Source organism: Pempheris klunzingeri, chromosome 19 (genome assembly GCF_042242105.1).
Source record: "Pempheris klunzingeri isolate RE-2024b chromosome 19, fPemKlu1.hap1, whole genome shotgun sequence".
Classification (NCBI taxonomy): Eukaryota; Metazoa; Chordata; class Actinopteri; order Acropomatiformes; family Pempheridae; genus Pempheris; species Pempheris klunzingeri.
Genome location: NC_092030.1, coordinates 18,249,401 through 18,263,918, shown reverse-complemented (window position 1 = coordinate 18,263,918; position 14,518 = coordinate 18,249,401). Strand labels below are relative to the sequence as shown.

General features: G+C 42.5%; 1 protein-coding gene across 1 annotated transcript in view; it reads left to right on the top strand.

Annotated features, from left to right (window-relative positions):
* The window catches only part of arhgef28a (Rho guanine nucleotide exchange factor (GEF) 28a), a 36,676-nt gene that overhangs the window by 15,630 nt on the left and 6,528 nt on the right, over positions 1-14,518 (top strand). The window contains exons 10-33 of the mRNA XM_070850217.1: positions 3,052-3,167; positions 3,275-3,546; positions 3,629-3,806; positions 3,892-4,003; positions 4,620-4,706; positions 5,804-5,846; positions 6,773-6,874; positions 7,525-7,648; positions 8,261-8,396; positions 8,483-8,538; positions 8,647-8,707; positions 8,857-8,992; positions 9,083-9,198; positions 9,655-9,795; positions 10,005-10,255; positions 10,350-10,475; positions 10,580-10,697; positions 10,860-11,114; positions 11,204-11,280; positions 11,395-11,573; positions 11,693-11,781; positions 11,885-12,070; positions 12,852-13,087; positions 13,863-13,910. Of these exons, the coding sequence (XP_070706318.1) occupies positions 3,052-3,167; positions 3,275-3,546; positions 3,629-3,806; positions 3,892-4,003; positions 4,620-4,706; positions 5,804-5,846; positions 6,773-6,874; positions 7,525-7,648; positions 8,261-8,396; positions 8,483-8,538; positions 8,647-8,707; positions 8,857-8,992; positions 9,083-9,198; positions 9,655-9,795; positions 10,005-10,255; positions 10,350-10,475; positions 10,580-10,697; positions 10,860-11,114; positions 11,204-11,280; positions 11,395-11,573; positions 11,693-11,781; positions 11,885-12,070; positions 12,852-13,087; positions 13,863-13,910 (3,245 nt within the window). The remainder of the gene's footprint in view (positions 1-3,051; positions 3,168-3,274; positions 3,547-3,628; positions 3,807-3,891; positions 4,004-4,619; positions 4,707-5,803; positions 5,847-6,772; positions 6,875-7,524; positions 7,649-8,260; positions 8,397-8,482; positions 8,539-8,646; positions 8,708-8,856; positions 8,993-9,082; positions 9,199-9,654; positions 9,796-10,004; positions 10,256-10,349; positions 10,476-10,579; positions 10,698-10,859; positions 11,115-11,203; positions 11,281-11,394; positions 11,574-11,692; positions 11,782-11,884; positions 12,071-12,851; positions 13,088-13,862; positions 13,911-14,518) is intronic.

The window sequence follows — 14,518 nt, the reverse complement described above, 5'->3', positions numbered from 1 at the left end:
AAATCAATACAGGTACTGCTTCACAGACACAGACAGGGATTCACTTCTGTCTGAGGTTTTTTTTTGATTAAATAGATGTTTTATCCTCCTGGAGTTTGTCTTCAGGCGGTGCTGCTTGGGTCTGAGAGTGCAGGAATCTGCCCCGTCACTGGGACAAAGACAGGAATGGGGTCAGGCTTGTCCCACTCAAACTCTGTCTGAGCCGAGAGATGCCCCCCCTCTGGCCCGTCGCCCTGCCGTCCCCTCCCCCCGACTCCCCTGGATCGGACAGTGGAGCTCTGTACTTGAATTGAAAAGGGGGGGTGTTAACAAGCTCAAATGTCGCAGGTTTACAAAAGCTGACATTTTAGGTGAGCCACATACATTAACCGTCAATCTCTTTAAACACACACGTGCACATGAGATTGTATAAGCACAGCTAGCACAAACACTCATTGGCTTGTAAAAACTTTGCAGAGGATGCTCAAATGTTTCAGGTGTTGCCACGGTTACTGTGAATGCTAATTTCCTGTGTGCTGTTGTGAAAGAATGAAGAGTTTGTTGTAAACTCTAGTGAGGCTCTGGTGCTGCTGAATGGAGCCAATAAACTTTGTGACCATAAACTGAAGTGTGCGTGAGGGTGTGCATGATAATATGTCTTCGTGAAGTAGTGTTGAGTGACAACACAGGGGCATTGATCCCAGTGTTTTCCCCTTAACCAGATTCTTCTGTATTGGTCAAGTCATCAAACTCACTATTGAGCTGAATATTTTTGTTGTGATGACAGCGCTTCAAGGCTGCTGTGGTACGAAGTTGTCATTAAGACTTATTGTTTTTTCCAGATCTGTCGAAATGATCATACGGTTTCTCTGGTTTCACTGACATAACTCAGCAGTGTCAGTTATTGTTGGAGCTAGACGATGTGACAATTCATCTACCAGCTGAGACTGGTGTCTCTCTAAATACAGAGGAGATTTTTGCACGTGTGTTGGTGAATCTGCATACACAGTTTGATTTGAGCAAATGAAATGAAAGCGGGCAGACAGAGACACATAGAGAAAACAAGACATATAGGACAAATGGATCTAAGAAGTCTGCCTTGTATGTTTGAGCTGTGCGCTAATGTCTTCACTGTGTGAGAGCAGCAGAGAGGAAATGCCTCTGTGATGCCCAGGATTTCCCTCACATTAGTGTAGGCATGGCCGGTCCAGACATCAAAGTCTGAGTGGAAAGTGCACAGAGAGCTATGAAATTGGCTTCTTATCAAGAGAGGTAATTTTCCACATTGTTATAGTATTAATACCATCCACCACTTGTGCGGACATGCAGTCACATCAGCAGTGGTACATATAAATGTGCATATACTGTTACTGTTACTTTATTCACTCACTGTACTTGAAGGACCATTGTGTAGGACTTAGGGGGATCTATTGACAGAAATGGAGTATGATATTCATAACTATGCTTGCAGAAGTGTATAATCACCTGAAACTAAGAATTGTTGTGTTTTTGTTAGCTTAGAATGAGATCTTTGTATGTGCCCACAGGGTGGGTCCTCTTTCACAGAGTCCACTGAAGTCCAGAACAGACTAGCAAGACCTTTTGCGTTTTTATGTTAAAGTGGCAGCTTGAATTTGGTGGCGCGAGTGCACCACTTGCAAGACGAAGAAGATGAGGAGAACCATTTTGTAAGGAAAAGCAAAGGAATCCTTGTCGGCCACCGTAGCTTCTCCTACATGCTTGGAACGGGAGGGGTGAGGCGAAGGGTAGTAGTTGTTGCAATCTGCAATCTCCTTGGTAGATGCTACTAAATTCTACTGTCTGCACCTTTTAATGGCAGAATGAGTAGGATTCAAAGTTGGCGCTGCCTCCGTGGCTCGCCATGCTTCCTCTCCGGTATGTGCTTATGATCTGGCACCTGGTTTTTATGGAGTTATGCGATTACACCCTGAATGGTTTTATTGGTTGGAGGTTGACGCCCAGAAACACTGCAAACTCAGCAAAATAAGAAAAGATAGGCAGAGAGCTCTGTGACTACAGACACCACCACACACTTCTAGTGGGTCATAGATAATGATTGAGAAGGATTGTTTTTGTATCAGTGTACACACCTTACTCAAGCTTTACATACATTTTTGAGGTGATTTAAGTTTAATTTATGCTACTTTACATATTAAGGTTTTATATACAGAACAATATACAAAACAAAACGAAAATACAAAATTTAAATTCACTGTTCATAAAGGAGGAGGGTAAAACCTGATGATGGAGCATGCCATCCCCTTTGCTAGTGTTCCTAAAAATAAAGAAGGCTCTGGTGTTTCCAGTAATGATGTTCAAGGCTGGCTTTAAAAAGTTAAAACCGAACTCTGGTGTTAAAATGATGGTATTTTTTATTCCATTTATGAACATTACAAAGACATGGTGCAGATAAATGTTGTCAAGCAGACGCGGTAAAAGAGAGCGTGACTCAACACAAGTCAATAATCCACTTTTTTGCCAGTGAGGCTGATATATGGAGTTTTCTATGAAAACAAACCTTTAAAGGTCAAACAGGGAGTAGGTATGCAGTGTCTCATCACATTTTCCTTTCTTTACTCTAAGCTCTGACATTTAAGCGATGAAAGATCAGTGAGTTATGGCACAACGATCCCAAGTTACTAGAATGAAGCAGAGCAGAAATCAAATTGAAAACAGCCTGTGTTTGGTCATTTATTTTCTCTTTTCTGGTATAACTTTTGGAGGTTTTCTAGTTGCCTGGTTAAGATGTCTGGTTAACTCACTCTGTTCTGCAAGCTGTTCTCTGTTTTCCACCAGATATCGAAGTATCTGGCTGATGCTGGGGTGATTAATGGTAATGAAAAGTGGCGTCTCACAGTGGTCTGTGACAATCAATCACTAAGGGGGATAAAAACAAATTCCTGGTAGACATCTGCATTTTGTACAGTGCAGTACTGTAGAGTAGTTGATCTAAGCTGGGAAAACGGAGGGGAGACAAAGAGAAGTAGTCTGTTTGAATTATTATAAACTAGACTAAAGCTGTCCTGAAATTGTGCTGTATGTTTATCATAGTAAATGGGCATCCCATGAAGTCCAGTGGCGTCCAGAGCCAGTTCACCCAGCATGCTACGGATCCTCTGCTCTCCATGATCAACAGCAGCGATCAGACCATCACAGAACAGACACAGGTCATGCATCACTGTCGCTTGTTAAATTGTCATTTAATCTTTTCTATTTTGCTACTTTTCAAATGTATTTACTTTTTATTTTCTTCTATCTTGTGTTTGTACCTTAGGGGGAAGATGCCAACATCAAGTACAGCCTCGGTGGAGTGACCAGGGACAGCACAGGGACAGACAGCGGATTATGGGACACGATGGACTCAGAAGATCTCCTGTTAGCCACCGACACTCCTCCACCCTTTTCAGAGGATTTTTACCCTCCCTCTGTACCCTGCTCTCCCCCACTCTCACCTGCTGACCAGGCCCTTGCTAGGCTGAACCGCCCCGCCTCCTCTGAGACAACCAATCAGAGAGAAAGTCCTCCTATGGACACCTGTGACCTCAGGTATTAAATATCTAGTTTTCTTCAATCAAAAGGCAGTACTTCCCAGGTGTGTTTAACCGGTCATTTATTGCTCCAATCCCAGTCTCGTGGCTCTGGAAGTGGACAGTGAAGAGGACAGCCCTGAGCCAAAACCTCTGCTTTCCCCGCTCTCATCGGATGTTGAGAAAAGAGAAGACAAAAGGGAAACCTTTAGTCCCTCCCCTGACCTTACATGCACTCGGAGCCAATCTGCCTCCTCAGCATGTGAACCAACCACAAAAGTAAAATACCAGCTCACACACAAGTATTTCCACTTCTCTTAACATCACTGGAGGTATTGTTTGAAATTTGTATCCCCTTGTCCAGGAAACCAGTGACCATGGGATTCGACTGCGTTCATATTCCTACTCTTCCCCGAAAATCAGTTTGCGTCCTACTCGTTTCGCCCGGGACAACCCCACTGCAGCTATCAGCCCTGGTCAGTAAAATTAGGACTGTTTATCCCCTCACATAGTTAGAAATGTAGTCTAACACATAACTAACAATGTTTCCATGAACTAACTTCACTTGATTGACAAATGGGGCAGTCTCACAAGCTGACTTTTTCTGTTAATCTTAAACCAGCTTTCAATTGTAGATAACCTGACTACTAATGTAAGTGCAGTCAACTCCCAATAAATGTATGTGCATAAAGAGATAGGTTTTCATTTTGGGAAATACACCGATTTATAACCACTACGTCTACCAATTTCTTTTATATCGATTAAATATGAAGCTACACAAGAAGGCTAGCTTAGCTTAGCATAAAGACTGGGAACCTCACCACGTGAGGTTGTCAGGCCTGTTCAGGAAGTCCAGCATGTAAACCCCTGACAGAGTGAAAGTGGTATTGATCTTAAAGTCCCATTCTTGGTAAGAAAGCAAATAAGCACTGTTCCCAAAATGCGAAACTATTTCTATTTTGATTCTAGTTTTGCTTTCAAATGAGCCTCCACCACTGCATGTAGTTGTGATTTAAGAGCTCTCAGTCTGGAGTTGACTGTACGTGGTGATAGTCGATGTGTGAGCAGCCCTCTGTCCAATGTGCCCTGTAGATGCCGCGCTCCACAGTGTCAGCCACAGCCGATCTCTCCTTCAGGCCCTCTCTCTGTCTAAATCTCTGTCTCTGCTCCACCCTAGTAGTAAGTACTGCAAACCTGCAGCCGTCACACTGCGCTAAGGCTCAGCAAAGCCAGCATGCTGCTGTCGGTGTCAGTGCGTATGTATGTGTGTGTGTGTGTGTTTGTGTCAGGGGGGGAGTCAAGGTGAAGGTAGTGGAGCATTTAGAAGCAAGCCATGCATTTTTTTCAACTGCCAAAACATAGCTAGAATGAGAGTGAATATTGGACTTACATTCATCTGGTGGCCAAAAATGCGACTCTGATGAATGCTAATGTTGCTCTGTAAATGAGGCTCATCTTATCAATTTAGGTGTTTACAACTTGTTTTTGGTGCTCCCAAGTGGCTAAAAATCTATTTTGCAGCTGTAAAAACAGATAAATAAAGTTTGAAAACACAAATGATCCTCTCTCTGCCAAACATTAAAAATACAAATTTGTATTTTTTTCCCCTTGTCACCTTAAATGTAAAGTCTGTGAATATTTATGTGGGGGGAAAAAAAGCTTATCCTGAAGTACAAATCTGTGGAAAACTAAAGGAAGGTTTGAAGTTCGAATTAAAATAACTGAATCAAAACAATGAAAGTGGCTTGTGTGTGTGTAGGTGTGTCTGTGTATGGCTTTCCTCATCATGACACAGCCTTACTGTAATAAGAGCGGTGATGAGAGTGCATCACATTTGCAGTGACCCGGTGGGAGAGATGAGATGTCTCTGAGGGGTGTCTCTCAGCACGTGTCTGTCTGCGCTACACCTTTATATGTATTGTTCTGTGTTGGCTATGCACCTGCAGATCATCTCTCATCTTACTTTGCATATCAATAGTGGCTGCATTCAGATTAATATGAACTTCTTGTGATGGTGAGCAGCTCCGCTTGCATGTAAATGAAACCTGACCTTTTTCATATTTTATATGAAATATGTATATGGATATATAACATTCATTCAAGTTAATAATGAAGCTTCATGATTTTGTTCCTCAGCCTTATTGAAAGTTATTTGTTCTGGCAATCTTGCTGATGAGTCTTTGGTGGAACATGTGCTTTTCCTGTCAATTTCAAACATGCTGCCAGGTTCTTGAGCAACTAGTTTAACAGCTTCTCCTCATTCTTTATGTTCACAGAGCAAAGAGCCTCCAGTATATCAGAGCAGTCACATGAAAAAAGGTATTTATGCTTTGATTTTAATGTACTCAAGTCTCTAATTTGGATTACATTGTATTCTAGATGCCTTTTTTCTGTCAGTTAATTTCAGTGTTTCTCTGTCCTAATACTAAATGACTCAACCTTTCTCACTCACTGTGGCTTTTGCTCTTAATTAAAATGACAGTATGTTTCATCAAATATGTAATCCCCAGTGCCAGGAGCAACATATGTGGGTAACCATGACAACAACGTTGCTTGGCGACAGCGGGAACACTGTGAAGTGCCTTTTATAAAGCTTTTTGTGAAGTTTGCTGCTGCCTTTTATAAAGCTTTTTTGTCCTGGTTGGAGCTGGTTTCGTGTGTGTTACTGGTGTTTGATCTTTTCTGCTTTTTTTTTTTTCCTTGAAAGGTAGTGACTTACAGACGTCACTGTGACGCCAAGTGTCATCTCGTCCCTGTGTAGCTTACTTTTAGAATTTGTTGCATCATGTTACATGTTACAATGTATAATAAATGCACTGTATGTTACAAAGCATGATTTGAAAGATTGCAGAATCTAGCATCCAGTGATCACAAAACATGACATTGTTGCTTTATATGGACTCTGTCTGTTCTAAGACAGGTAGTAGTTATTGAAAGAAGGATATCATTTCCCCTTCCTGTTCCACTCAGCCTATTTTCACTGCTGAAAGATTCCATCTGATACAGTATTTCCTCTGCCACTTCATGTATAAATACCCTGATGAACTGCCACACTTCTATAGCTCCCCCTAGTGAAAGATAATCAAGGATAGTTTAAAGGCTGAGTAGTCTGTGCCTGTTTTGTTGTGATGAAGTGAACAACAGGATATGCATCTTAAATCAAGACATGTTTCCTTCGCCTTCGTGGCGTCTCGTCAGCATTAAAACGTCAGTGTGTGTGCGTGTGTGTGCGCTGTTCTTTACAGGGAAATAAGGTTCCGTAAGCGAGCCCAGTCTGCAGATGATGAGGGCAGCATGGAGCTGGCAGAGTCCCTCCAGCATCTCACCCTGTCTGAGTTCCTCAAAGAGTATGTGGGGGGCGGCCGACCCCTGTTTAACAGTTTTGGCATCCTTAACCATCAACTTCGAACAAACTAATCCTAACCAATATTTATAGCACGCTTACCACCTGACTCTCCTCAGCAGAACAATAATGAAGTTATTGTCTTTGAACAGCATCAAAAGTCATCATCGTCTTGCATGTATCGATCCTCTAACAGTCCTACTAATTTTTGTTTACTTTCACAGCACAGAGTTGCAGAGAATGATTTTACCTCATTCTAGAGACTAACAAAGGATTTTATGTGATGAGAATTTCTCTTTGATTAATTCCACTAACCTTTATTTGACCAGAAAATACTGGCTGTGCAGTATCGGTTGAAATGATATTTTTGGATGAACTGTTTTTCATGTCATGGCAGGAAGTTGCAGCTTAAACTAATGACCCAGGTCATTATATGCTCCAGCACTTTGAGCATATAAGAATATACAGCTGCGCATTTCACACTCACATGGACCTGCTGCCTGCACTTACACAAGCCCGTCAAACTTCTCCAACTTTTGATGTTCTGTAGACTCACCAAGAAGAAAATGAGGATGACTTTACCAACTAACACGTTAGAGAGCGCAAATGTAATGTAAGAACATTTCACCAACATTATTTGTTTTTTTTCTTCAGAATTGAGGAAGAGGAGTTGGATAAGTACAACATCCCAACAAAGGTGGAGTCAGAGAAATACAAAGTCATCCGAACGTTCAGTTTCCTCAAGAGCAGAATGTCCAGTACGCGCAACAAGACCAAGGTAAGTCCAAACCACGAACAGTCAACGCTTCTGCTGTTACACTCGGCAAAAACATCTAAAAGGAATAACTGAACAAAAATTAAACTTGCTCTTGCTGAACATACAAACCAGTTTTACATGCTATGTTACATTATCAGCTTAGCTTGAAAGCTTAAATGCAGGTGTGTAAATTTCACTATTTAGTAGAGACTTTTGTAAAGGCCAGAATCTGACGTCTAGACTCAGGTGCGGAACATGTGACTCTTTCTGCTCCCTGTGAGACACAAACCAGGAAATCTTTCTGGGAACAACTCAAGGTCAGAGTGACAGACCAAACAAGCTGCCTCCGGCCTCTTTCCTTTTAATGATTAATCCTCTGTTGTTGAGTCAGCACAGAGAATGGCAGCTTTCCCTGAGCTGAATCTGTTGTTTATGCTGCGCTCCATTTCCTTGGTAGTGAACTGTCTTACGGTTTGGAAAAAGGCAGGGATTCATTCCAGGATCACACATCTACAGATGGAAACTTGAGAGTGATCTTCACCCTGGTTAATAGGTATATGAATTGAGGCACGTGTTGCCTCTCTCTGTATGGCTGCTCTATTCACACCTATGTCTCTGGCGTGGTTTTCCAAGGGGAAAGGGAAGGACAGAGAGGCCAAGGATAGGCATCTGAATGGACATCGGTTTAACACAGGCTCCTGTTTAGGCCCCACCGTGTGTGTGGTGTGTGAGAAACCAGCTTCTGGAAAAGACCTGCTCCATTGCTCAAGTAAGTAATAGTCTAAATTCAAGAAGCCTACAATTATATTTTTTGTGAAAAAATGCGCATAAGCTTAATATTGTTGTGTTTCCCAGGTTGTACTGCTATCGCCCATAAGGGCTGTAAAGACTCAGTCCCCCCGTGTTTGAAAGTGAGTACTGTCTTGAAATATGGCCAGAACTACTCATCTCAACCGCAACCTGTCCTTGTGTCAGTTTTTTATGTGCTGTAACCAGCCTCTCCCATGTGTATTACTTAGAAATTTCAGGATAAGTATGCGGTTACCATGGTGAAGAACAGGACAGCATCCCTCCCACAGAGTGAGTTTGCAGCACCAGGGTCTACGGTCACTAAAAAATTTGCCGTCAGGTTCTCTTAACCATGTTGTGTGTGAAATGTCCTGTTTGTAATGTTTTGTTGTGTTTGAACTAGACATGATTATTGTTGATTCCCTTTGCTTCTCTCACAGATTTCACAGTGAGAGACAGTCCTCCTCAGTGTGCCATCCCCAGCTCTACCTCTTTGCCTGTCGTGACCGCTAAGGAGAAGAAAGACACAGCGACCCTGTCATGCCCCATCTCTGGGAGTTTCCCAGGCAGTGACAGGTCACAAAGCTCTTGATAAAATAACATAATATGATGTGGGGATATTGATGAAAATAATAATGGTTGTGCATGTTCTCCTCTGTCTAACAGTCGGCTCAGCGAGAGCTCAGAGACAGAGTCTGATGCTTTGAAGGTCACCAGCCGATCAGATGAGCTCCTGCCGACTCCAGTGTCCTCCACCTCCACTGACTCATTTTTTGGAGAAGGTGTGAGATGCATAATGCTCATTTTATTCAATTTTTAACAGATTTCCACAGAAAAATACCTAAAAATTAGCTCAACTCTGATTTTGACGTGGAATTTTTGTCCTGCACACAAACTTTGATGTGTTTGTTGCCTGCTGGGAGTGGGTGCTGAGGGATGAAATACACAGAATGCTTTTGCAACCAGCACAGCTCAGAAAATGCAAATAAACTGCTGACGATGCAACAGATTCCCTCTAAGTACTAAGGTTGGAAAACAGACTAGCTGCATTGAACATTTTTAAAACGCCATTTTCTCCCAGGTTGTATTATAAGTTTTTAAATCAGATTTTGTGCACATCAGCACAATGTGATCTGTGAGTAAATGCAAATGCTGTTTCTTTTTAGTAAATGTTATGAACACTGATCAATGGAAGTGAACCCTGGCAGTTCTGATGCGATACCTCTTTCTCTCTGCAGACTGCGTGGACGCGTATGTCCACAGTGACATCTCGGTGGATGCTGTCGATTACGAGGCTGAGTCGTGGAGTCTGACAGTAGAGCACAAGTTTTGCAAGAAGCAGGACAAACGAGCTGTCAAGAGGCAGGATGTTATCTATGGTAAGCAGATGTCAGAGTTGTGAAAGAAGACCGCTGGAATGTGTCACTTTCTGCCAATGTCAGTATTTCATCTATGAAACTGCTGTAATCACATATAATTGTCATAAATTGCTATGATTGAATACCAGATAAGGCTTTCTGGTGTGATATATTACATGTTTTTATGTGACACACACATTGAATACGTGTATGTTGAACTTCTGATGCAGAGCTGATGCAGACTGAGCTTCACCATCTACAGACGCTTCACATCATGGCAGAGGTTTTCCGGCGAGGTATGAAGGAGGAAGTGCAGCTAGATCCAGAAGCGGTGGAGCGGGTCTTCCCCTGTCTGGACCAGCTGCTTCTCTTCCACCACGCCTTCTTTGCTGCCATGAAGGAGCGGCGACACAGCTCGGCCCTGCCGCATGGACACAGGAACTACCTCATCGAGCAAATAGGGGACGTCTTGCTCCAACAGGTTAGCTGGTCTACTGCGTGTTTCTCGATGGAATCGTGCAATCGATGGAAAGCAGAAAGGCTGTGAATCACTGGAGGTGTGTGTTTTTCTGCAGTTTTCAGACGAGAACAGTGAGAAAATGAAGCAGGTATATGGAGAATTCTGCAGTCGCCACAATGAAGCAGTCAGCTTTTTCAAAGAGCTCCAGCAACATAACAAGAGATTTCAGAGCTTCATTAAGGTACAGAACTGTCTCAGAGCATCCTTTTTAGAAATGCATTTAAACCACAGCATCAGTACCCTCCCAGGGGGATGTAGCATAATTCTTCATGTTACTTTTTCAAGCAACAAGGTAACAATTCTTTGGTGCGACGGAGGGAGATCCCAGAGTGCATCTTGCTCGTGACCCAAAGGATTACAAAGTACCCAGTGCTGCTGGAGAGGATCCTTCAGTACACGCAAGGTCAGTCATGCACTGCCATCTGGTGGCTGCACGGTCATATGGTCACCGAAGCTACGCCGTTCTCAATAACATAATATAATACACAATAATTCCATTTAAAATACACAGTCAAACAAGATGTGCCTGTCAGTAGTCACATATTTCTCTTTCCTGATCCCTCAGAGGAAACAGAGGAGCACACAGACCTTTCAAAAGCACTGGCTCAGATTCGAGAGGTGATCGCAGCCGTGGACCTGAGCGTCAGTGAATATGAGCAGCATCAGAAGTTACAGGAGGTGTGGAACCGCATGGAGAATCGCAGCGCAACCAAGCTGAAAAACGGCCACACCTTTCGCAAGCAGGACATGATGGGGCCGGGACAGACGCTCAGACACCAGGGCGTGCTTCTGTGGAAGACTGCCACTGGGCGCCTTAAAGGTGACACTGACACCTACTTTGATGTTCAGTTAATATGATATTTGTGCATCCTTTTACACATGTTTTCCTGCTTATCCTCACTTCCGCAGATGTCCTGGGGCTCCTTCTCACAGATACACTCATCTTTCTGCAAGAAAAGGACCAGAAGTATACATTCGCCACTGTGGTACGGTTTGATGTCATAGAAAACTAAGCTGCAGCAGTAATCAGCTGTGTTTTTTATCCTTCCATTATCACATCATGTAATATATTATTCCTCTGCATTTTTTACGTGCTTCAGGATCAGAAGCCTCCAGTCATTGCCCTGCAGAAGTTAATAGTGCGAGAAGTTGCAAATGAGGAGAGAGGAATGTTTTTGATCAGTGCATCAGCCGCCGGGCCAGAAATGTACGAGGTCCACACATCATCCAAAGAGGAACGAAACACCTGGATGAGGCTCATTAGAGAGGCTGTAGAGAGGTGTGTGTAAGTCTGTGGTTTATACTGTCTGTGTGTGTGTAAACTGAAGAGATGCTGAGAACTACAGATTTCAACTTTTGTGAACAGTCTAACCTTCAATTACTGCTTTCCTTGCTCAGCTGTCCAGAGGAAGAGGAATGCGCAAGTGAATCTGAAGAGGAAAAACGAGCTGCTGAGGCTCGTATTCAGAAGATCCATAAATTCCAAGGTATTTGGAAATCTTGTACATAATTTATTTGTTATTCTCCACATCATTTTTTTACCCCTGAATTACCATTTTACAATACTTAACCTATGAACTTGTGTATCAGAAAATCTGATGAGCCAGGACCAGCGGATCTGCTCCAGCCTGGACGAGAAGCTGCAGATCTACGCGGAGCTCTCTGCCCTGAGTGGGAGGGCGGACGCTTCACCAGTCGGACCGCGGCTGCTCATCCAGCCGCACTCAGAGGAGCTGCCCCAGGCTGCCATGCTGCTGGCTGCAGCTCTGCAAGAGGGTGAGGGAGGGTTTTACATTTAGTGTTCACTGCAGGAGGAAACACAGGCATACAGTGCAGTAAAAAAAGTTTGTAAAGAAAAAATAGATAGAGCATATTAGCATTGAATTCAAAAGTATCAATAGAAATGAATAAGTAATGGGCAACACTTTTCTTTACCCATCTGTTTAACATTTATAGGCACTACATGAAACACTAATGAAAGGTTTATGACGAACGATAATGTAAGCAGATAAGGACATTTTATATTATTCATCATTATTTGTCTATAACCAGCCTCCTGGTTAGAGTTCTATTTTTTGACAAATACATTAATTAACACTTATATCAACTTACAACTACTTATACTTGTGTAAACCATTGTTGTAAACCATTTATTAAATGTTTATGTATTTCTTATAAATGCTAAATGGTGGTTAAGTGTAGTAACAAGTAGTAAAGGGATGTTAAAGCACATATGCTGTACATTCTGTGGTACAAATTCATCCAGGATTTTTCTCAGGTTTGATTTAACAAAAGAGCAAATAACCTCTATTCCAAATCTCTTTAGAAATCTCTTGCCAGCGTGAAAAATGAAAGGGACAAGCCCAGAAAATATGAAAATGGTCAGCCATATTTTTTACCACGCTGCCTCCAGCATTTGTTTTGTCCTTGATGTCACAAAATATTGAATCATGCTCTTCCAACAGAGCTCCCACTCTCATGTTTTTTTTTGTTCTCATGGTTTTAATTGATTGAGCAGCAGACGAAGTTTCACACTTGTGTTGTTTTTGTTTCCCAGCTGAGAACCTGAAAGCTACTCTGTCATCCAAGGCCTGTTCTCCATCCAGTCACAGCCTGGACTCCGACACAGACTCTGTGTTTCCTGTCAGCCCTGCTGCAATTGTGCAGCCCCCCACAGACTCTGAGGCCTCGCCTGAAAATGCTGAGGCCAGCGAGGGGAGTTGGTCTGAGGCCCTCGTCCTTCACTCCCCAACTCTCCTGCAAAAAACAGGCCCGAATGACATCGACCTCGAGGTACAGCACAGTCTCTGGTATACAATATGTATTCAGCTCATGGCAATTTTGTATGACCTCATGATAGAAATAAAGATTGTAAATTAAATGGGTGTTGTGGAGTTAAATATTGATGCAGCAATATGATGTAATGTTTTTCCCATTACTGTAGTTGTGATGGTGAAGGCGCAGTGGTATTGCAGAGGTATTATAGGTCATTACAGCCTCTTACAGCCCGCATCTGAACGTCACTTCTTCGCATTTCTTCACAGATGTGTGGTTCAAGATCGCCAGCAGTTGTTTTAATAATTCAGCACAGTCTATTGGAATTACATTTCAGCCTTAATGTGATGAATCATTGATAAGTTCATAATAAGGGAAGAGGTCCATTTAGTTCCCAAAGGTATTGCGCCATTAAAAATAGATATGGAGACATATTCGAATTACCGCGCCACAGTCGTTCTGCTGTTTGTAGCTTTTGGTGACCTGTGAGGTAAACGACTCCAATAAGAGAGAATAATTTTCTTACTGACTTCAATGTGATAATTTAACCTTAAACAGTGTGGTAGGACACCAGGCGGCCTCAAGGGGGCGCACATGCTGCATGAATGCAACCTCTCCATTAATTTGCCATAAGAGGAAGTTATTTCGACTTCCCAGTGAGTAGTTTGTAAAGTCTGCCTCATTATTTAACAGGAAAATGGTGACATTTACATGAAGTCCTCAGAATTATAAAGGTATGCAGCACAGCAGGGTCTTTAATCTGCATGTTTTATGTGATTTTGGTCATTGACAGGTCGCTCAAAGTGTCCAAAGCCTGACCCAGTTACTCTACAGTCTGCAGGTGAGTTCATCACACAATATCCAGTTAATCACCAGCTACTTTTTCTCATGCTCATGGCCGTCATCTGTTTTATTATCTGATCAGCATGCCAGCAAACAAACAAACCTCCTCTGTTCTCACAGGGAGCTTATATGTGCTATGTTAGTGTCATGCTCAGTCAAGATAAAGGCTTTATTATGCCTGCACACTCCAGCTTCAGCAAAAGACAACTACTCTCAGCTGTTTGAAGCCAAAAGTAGCGAGCTATAGGAGCAGGAATCCTACTGATCGTTTTCTGCTGAGAGACATAGGAAGGCCTTTTGTTCTGCTAGTCACACAGGTTTTTGGTATAAAATGTAAATTTGTGCAGACAGAACGTGTGTGTATTTGCATGAGGACTTTTGCCTATCTGTGTAAGTTTGATGTTTTGAAAAGTTCTGTATCTCTTCTTGCATATCTGAAGATCTCCATTCTACTCCCGGTGGTGGTAACATTTCACCATTTAAAGAGATGCTTTTGCTTTAACACATCAGAAGTCAAAGCCCCCAGTAAAGCCTGATCAGGATCACTTTTGCAATTCAAATCACCTTCTCTTACTGAATGTTGTGAGGATGCACATGTGGTTAAAG